Below are 17,372 nucleotides of genomic sequence, written 5' to 3' on the forward strand. Positions count from 1 at the left end.
AAAACCTTGTCGAAACATTGTACATTTGCTGTTATATTAAAGTTTTTCTTCATTACCCATTCAAGCCGTCTCTAGCCATTATTTTCCTCCTTGTAGTTCCCCCCACTGTCCTTTAGTACCTGGGACCCATCCTATACTCAAGGCCTCTCTCCTTACCCTATTATGGGTTGGATCTGCCAGCTCGTACATCTTGTATATGCCTTTCTGAAGATAGATATTTGTATGTTCTCTCAAGTCTTCTTTCTTTAGTTTTTCTCCCGTGTTCTTTGGGCTGACATGTGGACTACCTCACATTAAACTATCTTCACCATCTGACTGTCTCATCTCCAGTAGTATACAGACTCTACCAGTGAACATTCTTCAGTTAACTCTGCACCAGTAATGTATTCATATACTTATTTTTTCCTCTCCTTTCTTCTACCTTTGGATCCCACTATGCAGCTAGTGTTGCCTGATTTACATCACAGGATATACTTGCACAAAATTTTGCATTGAGCCAGGAAAACAGAAAGTGCTGAGACCATCTGCACTGGCCCAATCAGACCACTGGCATTATACTTCACACTTATCCGTTGCACTGTCTCCATTAAAAGACCTATGCCACATTGATCTTCCAGCTGCTGGGATGGTTGGCCAAGGAGAATCCTCACCAATTGGGACCTAACAGCTGGTGCTAAAACAAGGGATCCTTCTACATTGAGAAGTGAGGTTGGGGTGTTTCTGGAGTGTAGTGCCATCAATACATCACAATTTTCAAATGAATTTCAGACACATAGCACACTAACTGTCTGTTTCTCCTTTATCTACTCCTGCAAGGACATGACCCCACCATATATAGTTGCAGAGTGATTGTTACTTGTTAATATCCAACTGTGATGTATAAGTTACTAACCCTACTCCCACAGCTGGTGAATGGCCCTTAGAATCTGATGGTTGGGTGGTGATTTCACAAGTATCCTTATCAGCTGTGTCCATTGCAGTGCCCTCCTGGGACTGGTGTAGGCCCTTGGTGTGTGACAATTGAGGAGCCGTGTATGAATACTTTTCAGGTGTGTTCTTTTTCCACAGGTGGTATTAACTCATAGAGACTGATGATTGAGGAGGTGAACACATATGATACATTCTGAATGTGCCCAAAACTTACTACACAAATATTGGCCATCTGATGGCTTGTGTGCAAACTACAGACTGTCATGTACCTATTGTGCCCATCCTTGCCACACCTTTTGGGCTTCTTGCCTCTCCCTATCCTTCAGTTGGAAGGAGAGTATATCTGAGAAGAGATGTGGTCTTCCATGGGTGTGCACTTATGGAGCCCCTGTCATAGGGTGTTGTACCCTATGGTCTTCCTTTTGGCACTTTTGAAAGGAGCCTCATCTAGATAGTTTCTGCACATAGTATGTATTTCTTATCTACAAAATTTTTAATTTTTATGAAGTTATACTTTGGAACATAATAAATCAAGTTAAGATCATGAGTAAAATTCAGTCTGAGGGGTTAATCACTTTTTTAGCTTGACTGGTCAAAGAACTTACCTAGTGTTTCATGGGATAGTTGCATTATGTTCTGCTTGACCTTGTATTTGGTGGATACCTTGTGGCTGTTTCATAGAGCATAGATATTTCAGTGCCCTTTTTCTGATTGGTCAGCTAAAGAGAGAATGTCTTGTATATGCAGTTTTGGCTCTTTTAGAGAAGATAAGCTTTAATACTAAAGAAGTCAAGGCATGCAGTGGAAGTTCTGTTTGACAACACTTTTCAGACTTCTGATTATGTATGTTTTGTACTATTAAGTTCCTTAATACGTTGGCTGCCATGTGCCCCATCGGTGGATCAAAACCAACGTTTAGTTATGGACTGCTTGATACATTAGTGGGTCACAGACAATTATGTTTCACAGACAGATTTCTCTTGTGGCATATGAGTTTGAGATACTGTGACTGCTCCTTGGCATCTTTTGAATATTTAATTTTATTTATACTTAATTTATTATGTGGCAGCCAACATGTTAAATACTATTTACTTCAAATTAAAGTATATACTTTTAACTCTGGACAACTTCTACAATACTCTTTCTATTAGATAATCAGTTCATTTTGTGGTTTTCTTTTTTATTTGTATTTATTTCTTTTGGCAAATAAATTGGTTTTGTTTTGACTTCAACATCATGTCTTGTCTCTTTTATTTCACCTGTCAAATATCACTGCACATTTTCTTTTGCATATTAGATCCATGAATCTCTTGTCTTTACATGCAAGTCTGATTTTGAATTATCATACTTCTACCGATGAAAAAGAAATAAGCCTGATACATAAATGTATTGAATTTCATAATAATTTTCTAAAAAATATTAATTAACGCTTTTCAACAGAAATACAAGTTTTCTGTAAAATTCCACATGAAAAATTCTACTGAAATAGTAACTGCTAATATCAGCTGCATAGTAGGAGCTATAGTTTTTTAGAAGAAAAAAGTAGTTAACTCTTGATACCATGAAATATTTTCAGAAATAAATTTAAAAATACGAATAAAAATAGGCAGACTGTAAAAATATGTATTTCTGAATATTTGAAAAGACCCTTACATTGCGAACAATAATGAATGCATCTATACAGATTCTCTTCTATACTTGTACTAATGGAATTATTGTACTCTTTTGGGTTTTGTAGGAAAGTTCTTTATAACTAACAGTTTCTTTTTACTGTTTATGTTTACACTTGAAAATGTATTGTTTAGAGATGAAAAGTTATGTGATACTATAGTAATAAATTAATTTTCAATTGTGTGTATCTGTTATGTCATTTACAATGTGTGTTGATATCTCATGTCACCTAAGACTGATGAAGATATTTCTTTATTTTTTACATAAAGTGGAAAGATTTGTGGAACGATACATTATGAGTGCTTCAAACAATGAACGTCTTATACAAACAGGGATTTTAACAGGTACTGTTTGTGTTCATTTTTAATGTTAGTCACTAAAGTTGCAGACATATAATTGCTTTTAAGACTAATATAGAAATATTTTGCCTAAAAGTACTTGTATTGTTATCATAATGCTCTTTAATTTGATAATAATTTAATCACATTTGTTTGAAGTAGTAAGAAATTATCTATGGAACTTTGTGATTATGTATATTACAACATATTATACTGTATTATTTATTTCTAGGTGGAAAACTCATGCTTTGCATACAAAACATATTTGTTTTATTTGTGGTATTTTGTATTTGAATGCACAAAGCTTATATAATGTAAATGCATTGCTGTGTATTTAAAGTAATTAAAAAAGTTAAGTGACCTTTCTAGACTATGTACTTATGAGGTTAGGTACATAGAGCTCTGAACAATTCTGATGGCAGTGTCGGGCATCTCAGTGACGGCAAGGTTAAACCTATTTCACAACACATTATACCAACCAAACACCTCTAATACAAAAGATACTTTGAGCCAAATGGTTTGATCAGAAATTACAAATCAATAGACTTTGCTACTAAGAGACACTAGATCTAGTGACACTTTCAAAATCTGGGTATTGGAGACAAGAATTAAAAATCAGCAGTGATGATACTGATACTCTAAGTGTCTCTAAACAAATGAAGAAATTCACACACAAAACCTTAACACATAAACACTGCTGTCTGTTTGAGATGGGGTTCTGAGGAATGACAGACCCATTTCTAAAATAACTTTCCTTTTGCAATGCACTGTACTTTCTACAACCACTTCTTACTTATGTACATGGTGACATTTTCTGTACTTCCCAACTCCTAATTTCATTTGTGCATAATTAAATGCATTTTATAAAGCTTCCTACACACACATGGGGATGTTATCTATACTTCTCTACTCCTAATTTCTTTCTGGCATAGTTAATGAAGTTTATAAGTTTCCCATGCATGCATACTTACTACTTTTTTAATTATATAGATTGCTATAAAGAACAAGTTAAAAGTCTGGGAAAATAACCTTAACACCTCTTTACTAGCACACCAGACAAAGTTAAGTTTAAAACACAAATTGTTAAAATAATTTGATTAAAACCAGTGATTTGATTAATTAGTATTTACCTCAGTAGCTACTGTGCATTGTGACTGATTAAGCAGGTATACAGTATTAATGTGATATTCTGTTGGCACAGGTGTACTGGTAATTATGTTTGTGTGATTTTTGTTTCCTAAGGTACATCATATCTTGTGAAAAATAACTTGAAATTTGTTATTGGGTTTGGTTATAACTTTACTATTTTTCCAATCTAGAATATGATGTGCTAAGCCTGAGGCATTAATTCAACATTTTTTAATGTGTATGTTTAATGTTTAGCCTGTTTCAACATAGAGAATCAACACTACAGTTAGTTTTAGGGTAAAGAAAATAAAAGGTAAAATATAAAGTTTTACTTAAAAAAGCATGACAAAAAAAGCTTTTGATATTCATTTAACAGGTTTTAGAGGTTATTCAAATGAAAAGAAGTATTTTTTATTCTTGTCATGAATATCACCTTTCCCTTGGACTAACTCAGTGAAGGTTTCAAAAATTCACAGACAAATCTTTAGTAGGAATACTTTATTAAAAAATCTGCTTTTTTGTATACAACAGATTTAATGTTTACTAAAAGCTTGCCAAATCTTGTGACAAAAACAAGTACATTCAGAGTTATAGTATGTAAAGTTTCCTGGTTACATCATGGTTACATGATCAATCATATTGCCAAACCTATATACAGAGAGTTAATAATATCTAGAAATCAAGTATATATCACCAAATATTAGATAAATCAAAAACAAGAAACTTTATAGGCTGAGTACTTTCAGAAGCAGATTTTCCTTTTTTGGGGGTGAATTTAGATTGATTAAGAAGTGTAAGGTGTGAAACTGAATTAAATGATATTCAGTGACACTATGGTTATCTACTTTCCGTGACACCACAGAAATGCTTAGGGTGGTTTTCATTGGTTATGTTGCAGGAGTGACTAATTTTAGTACACAAAAATGCAGAAATAGGGTAAAACAGGAACTATTAGAAACATGGTAATTGTTAAGAGGAGGGACATAATTAAGATAAATTATTCAAAAAAAACATTTCAAAAGTAATATGAAAACTAAAATACACTACAAATAGTGTAAGACAATGTGTGAAACAGGATTAGAAAGATACTGTATATTAGAATGAAGTATAAATAGATAAAAATGTGTTGTGATAAAAAATATGGATATAATTAATAGTAAACCCTCATAAAAAATTTAATGAAAATGAAATTAATAATACAAAAGTTAATATGTAGAAAAATATACTAGAAGTAAAAGGAAAACAAGTATTTCAAATGTACAGGTATGTGTAATGAATCAAATAAGATATTTTTATCTGACATAGAATTAAAGAATGAAAATCATTGGTTCTGGAATTAAGGTAAATCTCATAAAGAAGAAAAGTATTTAAGGTGGCAATCCAGTAGGCTTCTTTCTTTTCTCTGTGTTTTTTAATTTTAAGTCCAGTTTTGATGATACGAGAGTAAAATTATTGACATAATTTTTAGACTATTTGGTTGGGTTTTTTTGCATGTTGAATTAAGTTTTATGATTGTTGAAATATGGATTTGTCTATTACACTGATGACTGTATTTTTTAGACCAAAAAATGACACAAGCAAGTAAAACAGCTGTTAAGAATCATGAATAATGGGAATATGGGGAAATCATTATAAAAACTACCATGAAAATAATTTTAAATTATGGCTAAAAAAACATGTAATCTTAGAAAAAGAAAATAAGTTCCAAAGTGAAAAAATTTTCCATTCTCTTGACACAGCTATCAGTCTTACAGAAAATTCATTCAACAGAATTGATGTACTCGCATTCAATAAATTTTAATCAAAGTAAACTATCAAATAATACAGAAATACTAATTATAACAAACATTTAGATGAAATCTAAAATTATAACTTTATAAACATGTTGAAATGATAAAAGATAGAAACTGAGTCAATGAATGAGTGTAAATGAGAAGGTAAGTGTAAAGAGAGATGCTACTCTTGAGTTATGTAAATATTTTTTGACAGTGCCTGGACGTATTAGTTAAACCTATTGTTTATGCGTGTTTTTATATAAGTGTTATTTCTCACATGATGTTTGCAATTAGAATGAATGGTATATGGATGTGAAAGGTTACAGTAAATGTAGTTTGATGTTTTATTAACTTGTATTGGAAGTTGAAAAATTACTTTAATGGACCATGGCTTTTTGTCACTTTGTTTTCTTTAATGTTTAAGTTTAATAGAGCCTTAGTTATTATGAGTGTGCTACTGTGATTGAAGCTGTTTGGATTGATAACTTTTATATTATTTTATATTTTTAGTGAGTGATAGATGTTTCAAAGGACAAGCTGTTGATAAAAGTGGTCACAATTTACAAGCTATGGTTCCCAACTTGTAAGTTCATAATGTATTTTCTCAGATACTTTTGAAAATTGTTTGGAAAAAATATAAATCTCTTCTGGGTTTCCAAAAAAACTTAAAATATTTCCTTAATTATGTTTATTTCCGATACAATCCACTTACCTTTCTGTGAACTGTGCTAGTACATGAGGTAATCATCATGTGGCAATAGACCTCCACCAAAAGGAATGCGACTCATCTTCCATGTACAGTAGCTCCCCATTAGCACTTGAAACTAACTTCATTCTTAAATTTAGCACTGGCATAATCAGACGTTTCATTTTTCTTTTCAATTTTGAAAGATTTTGCATAATCTTTGTGAATGATTTGATTAAGTAATTTTATTATCATAGTTTTTGTCTTTCTCTTATGAGTTTTGTGAGATTTATAATTCCATTTCTCACTTTTGTTTCTTTCTTAACAGTGGTACACTTCAGGCTGTGTTAGGAGTACCTTACATGTTGTTTTTCAACCCTGCTAGCTCATGTTTCTCCAGCTTCACCCTCCTGAAATTCTAGCTCATTTCACAAAGCCCAAATTTCATCTGGAATGATACTAGTTACTATCCTCTACTATGGTTGTTTGCAGAGCTTGTTAAACCCTACAACATAATGTTTCAAACCTCCTCACATCTTCTACCATGTTTGTGGTGGCTGGAGGTTCTTTGTCTGTGGAAGATGCTTCCTAGTTCTGTTATCTATTGCGTATTTTCTGTTTGTGATCTTGATTACGAGGTTGATGTTTTTATCCAGCTTTTACTCTGTCCTTGTTGTTTGCCGTTGAGGAACAAGTTATTTCTTTCTCTCTCTCTACTGATTATTTCAGGTTTGTACTATGCTTTTCCATTCTTCTGTGTTGTATGTTTCTTCATGTTCTTTTTTCCATGCTTTCATGTTGTAGTTTTATTCTTTCCCTGTCCCTGAGATTAGTATCCATGCTGAGATCTTCTTGTCTCAGCATCATTCTCATTCTTCCATGCTTCATCATCCTTGTGTCTATGATTCCTTTAATATGGCTTATGTTCACTTCCCTTCTGCCTTCTTGGATTCTCAAACCCTGTAATTCCTTCTGCTTGCTTGAGTAATGATCCTCTGTCTCCATTATACCTTACCAGGGCTCACTTCTTCAATCTTTGCTTTCACCTTGTTCTATCCCTTCGTTTTTTCCTTTTTCTCATACCTGAGGCCAATGTCTCATCATTAGCTCTTTTCCTCTTCACATAAATTCTGTGTAGTTGAGTCCTATTTAGATATGACCCCCTTTTCTCTGTCATTCACCTTCTTCAGTCCTGTGTATGTGGTTTTTGTCTTACTCCACTCATTTGCCATGAGGTCTTTGGGGTGTTCCTCTCACCTTGGAGCCTTGAGCAAAAACTGCTTGCCATAATTTTTCTCTCATTTCTTTACTGTTCTGTCTTTCCCATTCCCATGCATTCCATCATGTTCCTTGGCTTGTGTACCTGTTAGATATGACTGTTTCATTTCAATTGAATACAAAATTACACAATTTAGATAGTAATAAAGTATGAGTGTTAAAGTAAATAAGTTAGTGAAAGTAAAAGTGAAGTTAAACTGCATGATTGTGAGTTTAGCCATAAAGAGCATTAAATGGCAATTTCTAAAGTGAAAGTCTCACAGCTTGTATTGTAATAACAGTGATAGAGAAGAATAATTTGTCTTGTCAAAGGGTGTTTTAAAGTAATTGAACCCACTTGTGTTGAATTTGATGAAAAGGAGACAATTATTTAAAGCTCTGTGATAACCAATAGTGTGACAAATTTTTGTACCTACATTTGACTTGTTTTGAATATATTATTTTCAAACCAGTGGATTTTGTGCTGTCCATTTATTGTTGAAATTTATTGTCAACAAGTCACAGACACGTACTGTAAAGAATCTGACCTTATAAAACCTGAAAGTACCCTTGTCTTCTCTTGCATTTTCTCTTCCTACTTCTTTGCCTCTTCTCACCTCTGTTTGTACCTGGCTGGCTTGGGTCATATAGGGACACTTCTTTTCTTCTTAGCTAATCTGTGGACTCAGTTTGCAACCAACCAATGGGTCATTCAGGTTCTTACCCACTCTCTCTTTCTTTTCTTTCTCCTCTTCCCATTTCCCCATTGTTTTTCCTTCACCTTCCAATATTCAGTACCTGTTCTATGTCAGTGACACTTGGCCCTCTTTGGGTTACTATTCCAGTCTCTTCATTATCTTCTTGAATCGTGGGTACTGACATCCCCTCATTCGTACTTCTCTGAATCACTTCTGATTATTCCCCAGTTTTAGATGAAGGTGTTTCTTCCTCATAATAGGTTGTTTTCCTCTGGCTTTTGGAATGAAAATGTTCCATGTTTTGGATGCTTTTTTTCCAATAGTCCTGTCATCTCAACATTTCCTTCGGTTTGTTTAATACAGTACTATATACTGGTATTGGACTCTACCCTTTGGCATGGCTTCTGCCCTTTGTGTCTTCAGCCAGGTCATGAGGGCTTTTGCTTGCCACATTCCTAATCTTGGCCCTTGTTTCCATTTCTTTCTAGACATATGGCTAGTTTTCACTTCTACTTGGTACTCTTCTTCTACAGCTACATCCCTTCTCCTCCAAGAGGCTGTTCATGTGGGATGACTGGTCTTATTTTCTTGGCTGTATCTGATTCCAACTCTATATTTGATCCACCTTAGAGTCCTTTTCTATTCGCACCTCATCCAGACTTATCCTTCTTTATTTTGTCTGTGAATGTCTAGTCACCCCAGCTCTTATGCTCTCCAATCCAAGAACTGGCTGCTCTGGCTGTGGACATCTTCAGCTTGTATTGGATTATTTTCTTTATGTGCTTCCTGCTATCTGCCTTTTTTCATATGTCTTGGTGATGATCTGCAACTCTCATTGCTGAACCCTGTTGGTATCATCTTAATGCTAGTTCTATCTTGGTTTCCTCTCCTCCATTTACCGACAGTTTAAGCACCTTATCTTCTTCTATCATCAGATTTTCTTTTGCTTCAACCTTCTACATTACTCTTTCATCTGGGTGTAGTCCCTTCATCTTCATGTATGGAATTATCTGTTCCTTTCACAACTGGATATTTCTCATATTGTGTTGCCCTTCTTTGTATCACTCGATTCATCCTTTCACTCTCTTTGTTCCATGATGCAAGTGGAATTTTTTTCACCACTGGTCCATCAGGCACTTTCTGCCTCTGGGCTGTCCTTCTGTTGCCCATCATTCCTTTTTCTTTTACTAGATTGTTTCACCAGAGATTGTTGGTCTTCACCATTGCAGGTTATCATGTGGCCTTGTCAGCCACCTTTTGCCTTTCTCACATAGTTCTGTATTTTCTTCCTCTATCCTTCTACGTTATTCTGGCCCTTCCTCCTCCTTTTTCCTCATCTGGGTCATTTGCCTGATTTGGACCTTTTTATGATTCATTATACTTTCACCGAGATCCTACCTGAACCTTTGGCCAGTTGTTCCTTCTCTCACCATTCAATGAAGGCTTCTTTCCTTCTCTTTTTGGCTTGAGGTCATTGCTGTTCTTATATTTATGCCTTATATGCCTCCCACCCTCTGTTCCACTGATTTTACTCTGTTTTGTTCCCTTACCACACTTTCCTTCTCTACATGTGGGCAGACTGTTAGGTCATTTTATCCCATTTCTCTTCTGTTGTTTTCTGCCCACAATGATGATTGTGACCCTGATGCCCTGTTTGGGTGAAATGATATTGCTTGATATGCACAGCTCACTTTCAGGATACCCACAATCACTAATACTTTCTGTGTGACCCTTCTTTATCCATGGATCTTTAGTCCACTACTATTACCAGTTGGCTTCAGCATTTTATCTGGGTCATTTGTTCTTCCCTAGGGGATGACACTAGCAGAATCTATCTCATCAGATTTGTCCCTTGACTCGCTCTTTCAGCAACCACTGAATGAGATCTTACAGACAGGGAAGTGGACAATGCCCAACACACCTTCTTTATCATCTAGCTGTTTCATCTTCATCTATATTTCTTCTCCCTCCAGTTGCCATTTTTGAGTCCAACCCAATGGTCAGTGCTGCCTCACAGAGACAATGGAAAGTTTTGAGCCCATCTGCTCTGGTTCCTAAGTACCCTCTGTTAAGATCGAGTTTCTCACAAGGTCATTATAGTGTGTGTATCTATATATAATTTTCATGGATTATTATGAAAAAACTAGCACTGCATTCCTGGCTTGGGCATGCTAGCTTTTCAAAATAGGTTTCATAGTAAGCCATTGTACTTTTTCCACTAAAAGTCCTTTGTGGTGGTTAATTCTGATAAAGTCCAGGCACATCTCAAAAATCTATTCAATGCAAACTCACCCCCTGACCTTTCAGTGGAGCACAAGACACCCTTGCTATTTCCATTTCCTAGCTGCTGGAGTGGTTGATTTGGAGAGATTCTTACTGGTTGTGCAATCTTTCTGGAGAGAGAGTCCAGGTGGGCAGCACAATGCAATAGGAAGTAGGGCAGGAATGTCCATGTCAGTGTAGTTCAGGTGACCCCCTACTATACTATGCCAATTTCCCAATGGTATTGACCAACTGTATGAAGCAAAGTGTACTCCTCAGGAATCAGGAAGGGACCTTTGTCCCTGTATGTATGTTTAATAAATTGTACAACAGAACACATACCAAACCATAAGGTCTGATTATTGCCCTAGCCACACTACACCTTATCTCCATCTGACCTGTTGTGTGCAAAAGCCCAGTTGGTAATGTATTTTTTAAATCCATCCCTGCGACACATTGTCTCATTTATGGATTTCTCTTCTACTTTCATACTTCCATCCAGGCAAAGAGTATGCCCTCCCTGAGAAGAATTGTGTCCCCTCAAGTAAGCCCCTGCTATTGAGTGTCACATGCTATGGGCTTTCCTCTTTTAATGTCTTCTCTGAAGAGACCTGATTTTTTGGTTTAGCCCCTCCATCACATCAATGTGGGACTCTAGCTACTCTTTGCAGAGGTAAGTGGATCATTCTGGAAGTTTACATTTTCCTTACCTGAAGGTGTATTACTGATAGATACTTGCCTCTCTACATACCTTCTCACCCTTCCTCATCACTATCGATGCACATTGTTCTTGCATTGTCTAAGAATGAAGTTAATTTTGAATGCAAGTTCTTATGGAAATATACTCTGCATGGATGATGTGTCACCCTCCTATTGGTGGAGGACTATTTCTGCATGATGATTACATCTTGTACTAGCATAGTTCATGTCAAAATGTGATTTAGGTGGAAGATAGTTCAAGGCTAGTGGCATGCACAAAATCTCAATGGCAGGCATGTGAGAAATAGCTAATGTGTGCAGAGATTAACTTTAATTACACCATTTTCTAAAGAGATGAATAAAACTTAAAAGTATTATAATAACAAACTAGTTACCTTCATATACTGTAATATTTATAAGTTTTCAAATGTAAATATAAAATAGGTAAGTAGGGGATTCAGCATACAAAACAGTAGATTGTTCAAAACAAAGATATTTTTAAATTTTGAGATACATATGTATTTTTTAGATAAATTTTCTTTATCTTTTAAGAGGAGTTTCACATTTGAATCAATATGTTTATTGTCAGCTGTAAGTTGAGTCATTTTATAATTACAAAACTTTGTACTTTTGTAACAAAGAAATTATGAAAAGAGGGTGTTATTTTCAAAGCACAAACATTGAGTTGTGATAGAAATTTATCACAAGTAATTTTATGGTGGTGAAAACAGGAGGGGAACATTAAATGGTAAGAGTTCTGTCGGTTGAATGTCTCAATCGATATTGTTCAAGATTCTGTTCATCATAAAATATTTCAAAGATATTAAAATAAAAATAATAGTAGTAAAATAATATTTTTTTATTGATGCAAAGCTTATTGGGTAAACTGATATTTTAGTGAAAGTGATTTTGATTCTGAAGGATCTCCAAAAGGCTTTGAGTAGTGAATAAGTAAAAATTTTATATGAGGAGTAAGAAATATAATGTTAGACATTTAAAGTATGAAAACTTTAAAGAACCTATGTAATATTTATGAATAAGTGAAAATTTCAAAGAATGAGTTTCAGACAAATGACAGTTGTATAAGACAATATGCTTTGTCTGTTGTGTGAGAATCTTGGTACTACAGAGACAAAGAGAGATAGATAGAAAGAGCTCCTGGGCCAGATATATTTCCCTAAGGAGGTTAAGGATTGGATATGTGACCTACTTGCTGCTAGTTCTTGTTAGTCCTTGAATAGTGGGCAAGTGTCAGAGGATTGGCAGGGTAGGTGATAAAATTGTCTCAGTAATTATATGCCTATTAGCTTTACATCACTGGTGGAAAAAGTTTTTGAATGTCTGATAAAAGATGCTTTGCATATAATCTTTTAACAAAGTTTAGAATTTTGTTGATTTCACAAGGGTAAAACCTTGACTTACTAATTTTTTTACATTTTTTGAAGAGGTTACTGCTTACCATAGATAGGGTGAGGTGTGGATTTGGTGTATTTGAATTTTCAAAAAGCATCGGAAAAGGTACCTCATAAAAATAAAATTATCTATATAAGTTTGAGGGATAAGTTGGCTAATTGGATAGGAAAGACGCTGCATGGAAGGAAGCATAAGGTTGTTATAAATAGAGTTCAGTCAAACTGGATTAATGTCACAAGTGGGTTAGTGTTAGGACTTTTTTTTTTTTTGTTTACATCAGTGACATAAACAGATGAAAGAATGGCCAATAAATTAATTTTGTTGATATTAAAGTCATGGGTTTTGCTGGATGTGAGAAAGAAACTGCTTCATTTTAAAATAATTTAAATCATTTGGTGATTTAGGTGAATAAATGGCAGATGGTTTTTTAATTGTAGTAAATGCAAGGTAATGCATGAGTATTATCATAGTTTTAATTATATGTATACTTTTGATGGGAATAGCTTCAACAGTGTTATTGGAGGAAAGGGTCTTGGTGTTCTGATTAATCAGACTGTTAAGCTATTGAAACAATGTGCTGTTGCTAGTATTAGGGTAAATAGGATTTTATGTTGTATCTACAGAAATATTAAATGCAAGTCTAAATAGGTTATAATTTCTTTGTATAGGTCACAGGCTAGGCTAAGTTTGGAATGTTTTATTCATTCTTGGGCATTTTACCTTAGGAAGGACAATGAATTGTTGGAAAGGGTTTAGAGGATAATGCCTGAGATGTTAAGGTTGTCATATGACAACAGGTTAAGAATTCTTAAATTGTTTTCTTATGAAAATGGAAGTGTTAGAGGGTATCTGATTGAGGGGTTTTAGATTGTTAAGGGAATTGATAGTTTTAATGCATTGTATTTTTTTCTACTTAACAGTGAGAATTTTTAACACTTTTGTTAACTTCTTTTCATTCCTATTCATCAGTTTTTGATGTTACATCTATGATTTCATCTAGAAGATCTTACCACTTTGATTCACACTGTGGGTTTAAATTTCCACATTATAGACAGCTAGCTAATTTTGGCACATTTGTATCCCTCTATCACCCAAACAGTTCTTCACAAAGTTCTCTGTGTGTTCAGGTATTTTGGTGGGTTTTCAGTTGCGCAGTTGTCCCATGATCGTTACTCTTACAAACTTTCTCAAGCATAAGCTTTCCTTCTGCTTTTTGATAGTGGACTCTTTGAGGTGCATGCATTAAATCAGTTTTGTTCTCATTCCTTATGCTTACCATTCCTTACATATTTTATCAAAGATTCTTGTCTGTATCAGGAACATATAATGTAATTTTTTTTTTTGATAGACTCTGATTTTTTTTACCCGTTCATCTTTGGTTTTCTGTTGTGCTCCATCTTATTTTGTAGAAGCTATTTTTTTTCATGTTCTTGGAGCATATTTATTTATTCATCAGTTTATTCATCATTAAATGTTTCATTAAGACATTGGTATTCTTTGCCTTTATGACTGAATGGCTATTATGAGGTCTCTTGTTTGAAATTTGAAGTTCTCATTTGTGGTTATAAAGCCTTTAGCTTGTTTTTTCCAGTTGTTTACCTTCTTAGTGTACCAGTCTTAATGATTGATACTTCAGAACAGATCCAGACATTTTTTTTGTACCTCTCACCTCTTTTTTTTTTATCTTTTTGTCCTATTTTTAAGTATTTAAATGTAGGTTGTTGTTTTTTTTTGTCTTTCATGCTTGCTCATTGTTTGGCTACTGTCATAGCTTTATACTATTTCTTATTTAATTCTTCTCAATTTAGTTATGTGGTTCTGGCATGCTATTCTTTTTTTTTTTAAATGCATTCTTCTTGTCTAACTACTCTGTATTATTGAAGACTTATTTTTCATGAAGACCCTTTACCTACTTGGAACCTTTAGCCTCTTGTTTCTTTTAAGATATATTTTCCTGCTGTTGCAATCAAGTGAATATCATTTTGAGTGTGCCATTCATTTCTCTTGGCCTGGCATAGCCTGGCATGGTCAGGTGGTTAAGGCACTCGACTCGCAATCAGAGGGTCGCGGGTTTGAATCCCTGTCCCACCAAACACGCTTGCTCTTTCAGCTGTGGGGGCATTATAATGTGGTGGTCAATCCCACTATTCATTGGTAAAAGAGTAGCCCATGAGTTGGTGGTGGGTGGTGATGACTAGTTGCCTTCCCTCTAGTCTGACACTGCTAAATTAGGGACAGCTAGTGCAGATAGCCCTTGTGTAGCTTTGCATGAAATTAAAACAAACAAACAAAGGTAATTATATCAATTAAATTCCCCATATCTACAAATGAGGCATATTACAAGAATAGAAAGGTCAGGATACCACACATCTCTGAACAATAGACTAGCTTGCTAGTGATATTATGAAAAACACCTTACAAAATCATTTAGCAAGTTTTTCAGGTGAGAAAATAAACATGTAGTTTGACTAAGCTTCTGACTTTAGATGAAGTTCCCTGAGGTCAAAATTAGCATTGCTCAAGGCTAGCACATCCTGTTAAACTAGAACATGTTTCTAAAAATCTATGTTGTACATGTAGTCAAATACTAAAACAAAAAAGACTCTAAATTATGTGTTTAGTTTATGGGATCTTCGTATCACATATTGTTGTGTGTTAATAGCATGGATCATTATAATATTGTATTGAATAGGTATAATATTTAGGATGTAAAAGATTGCATTTATGTAGGATGTTATTGAATTTTGTTAGTAGGGGGGTAAGCAATATTCATAATGGGCCAAGTGGCTTTCTATCACTTTTCTATCTCTTATAATCTAATTTGTGTAGTAAGAGTTTCTCAAAAATGGTGTCTAAAATTTATAAACATGCTGCAAATAATTTACAAGTGCTCCAGAAGTTAAAACAGTATTATGTGGAATTTAGTTATCACTTTCTTTCTAACAAGTAAAAAAAAGAATAATAGTTACATGTGTATACTAAAATGCTATTTGTTACAATGCATTCGATCTTTTGAGTTAGTCTGTATCTTTTTTTTTAATAAAATAGAATTAAACTCTGGTGATTGAAATTTTCAGTACATGATACTTGTCTACATCATTACTGGGAATACCATGCATTGAAGTTAGAATTACAAATTTATTGTTGGAATCATGTTTTCTGTAGATTTATTTTTAATATTATGTTCATTTTTCCTGTCTTTGCAGTTCTTTTATTGAATGTCAGTTCATCATGTTCGTTTATATAAGAAGTTGCTTTTTCTTTATAGAGATCAAAGAATTTTAACTACAGTGAGATTTTAACATAACATACTTTGTTAGTAATTTTTTCAGGAGTCTAATTGTCAACCTTTTTATATCTCTCCAGATTTAAAGCGGAGATTACAGCTACACAATGCGTACCGGATGATATTAACAAAATACAGGTAAAGATGTAAAAACTGAATAACACAGCTTACTTTCATTAATATGAACAAAATTAGGTTGTGTTGATGAAATTTTCAAATTCTTAATTTAAAGGAAAGAACACTTTCATCATTTCATCTCATTAAAGCAGGAAATATGCAGGTAAACACCATTCTACATTATCTGAGTGAAGAATTAAATTTTATAGTGGTTGACTGATCTAAATTTTCTGATACCAGTACGTAATAACTAATATGATGTGATCAAAAGTAATAAATCTAGAAATTTTAATGAACCTAGCAGACAGTGTCATCTTTCAAGAAATACCATTAATGATTCTACATAAGTTGTGAAGTAAAAAGGATATTTTAGTTGTAGATTTTAAATAATATATATATATATATATATATCATGAATATCTTAGACTCAGATAATTGAATGAAAGAAGTGTGTTCTCTGTCACCTCTAAAGACTTTCCAATTTAGAATGTCATCACTGTTGACAAGTGTATTGGTGTTTAAGTTACTGATTGGAAACCTGGGATTATATAAATTTAGATGTGCATTTATGTAGTCATCAACTGTTTTGCAGTTGTTTTGGATAAAGCTTGAGGAATTTAGGTCCTGAAAAGATTCCTGACAATAATCCACTAAAAGATTCATCTTCTTGGAGTCTGTTTTAATAGTAATGTTGTTGTGTTTAATGTGATGGAACATGTTATTATTGTTTTTATCAGAAGTTTCTGATTTGAATTTTTTCCAAATGTTTTAAGATTCTCATGAGAATTATAAAGGCTATTGCAAAATTCTAACCAGTTAATCTCTTTAAGTAATTTTATGTTTCATTTTATTTGTGCATGTATTTTATTAATTTTAGGTTTTAGGGAAAGATCCCATGTGGTTATCAGTAATTGCCTAAGGCATCTACATTCTAGAATAAGTGAGTGTATTTCTGGCATGAGTTTCCACTGATTGCTGTTGTGGCCTCTGGAGGATGTGGATATTACTTTTCTGTAGCTTTTGTTATGGATAGTGTAAGTTAGTCTTATTTACTATTATGGAGTGTGTGTATATATATATACATATATTTTGTTAAACAAGACCGATGTCTGT

General features: G+C 33.9%; 1 protein-coding gene across 5 annotated transcripts in view; it reads left to right on the forward strand.

The window, feature by feature from the left end:
- LOC106461525 (gephyrin-like) overlaps window positions 1-17,372 on the forward strand; it is a 136,493-nt gene that overhangs the window by 33,068 nt on the left and 86,053 nt on the right. For all 5 annotated transcript variants that reach the window (XM_022388520.1, XM_013921357.2, XM_022388519.1 and 2 more), the window contains 3 exons: window positions 2,871-2,945; window positions 6,353-6,425; window positions 16,223-16,280. In XM_022388520.1, coding sequence (XP_022244228.1) covers window positions 2,897-2,945; window positions 6,353-6,425; window positions 16,223-16,280 — 180 coding nt within the window. In that variant the 5' untranslated portion in view covers window positions 2,871-2,896. The remainder of the gene's footprint in view (window positions 1-2,870; window positions 2,946-6,352; window positions 6,426-16,222; window positions 16,281-17,372) is intronic.

This window comes from Limulus polyphemus, unplaced genomic scaffold, assembly GCF_000517525.1.
Source record: "Limulus polyphemus unplaced genomic scaffold, Limulus_polyphemus-2.1.2 Scaffold978, whole genome shotgun sequence".
NCBI lineage: Eukaryota > Metazoa > Arthropoda > Merostomata > Xiphosura > Limulidae > Limulus > Limulus polyphemus.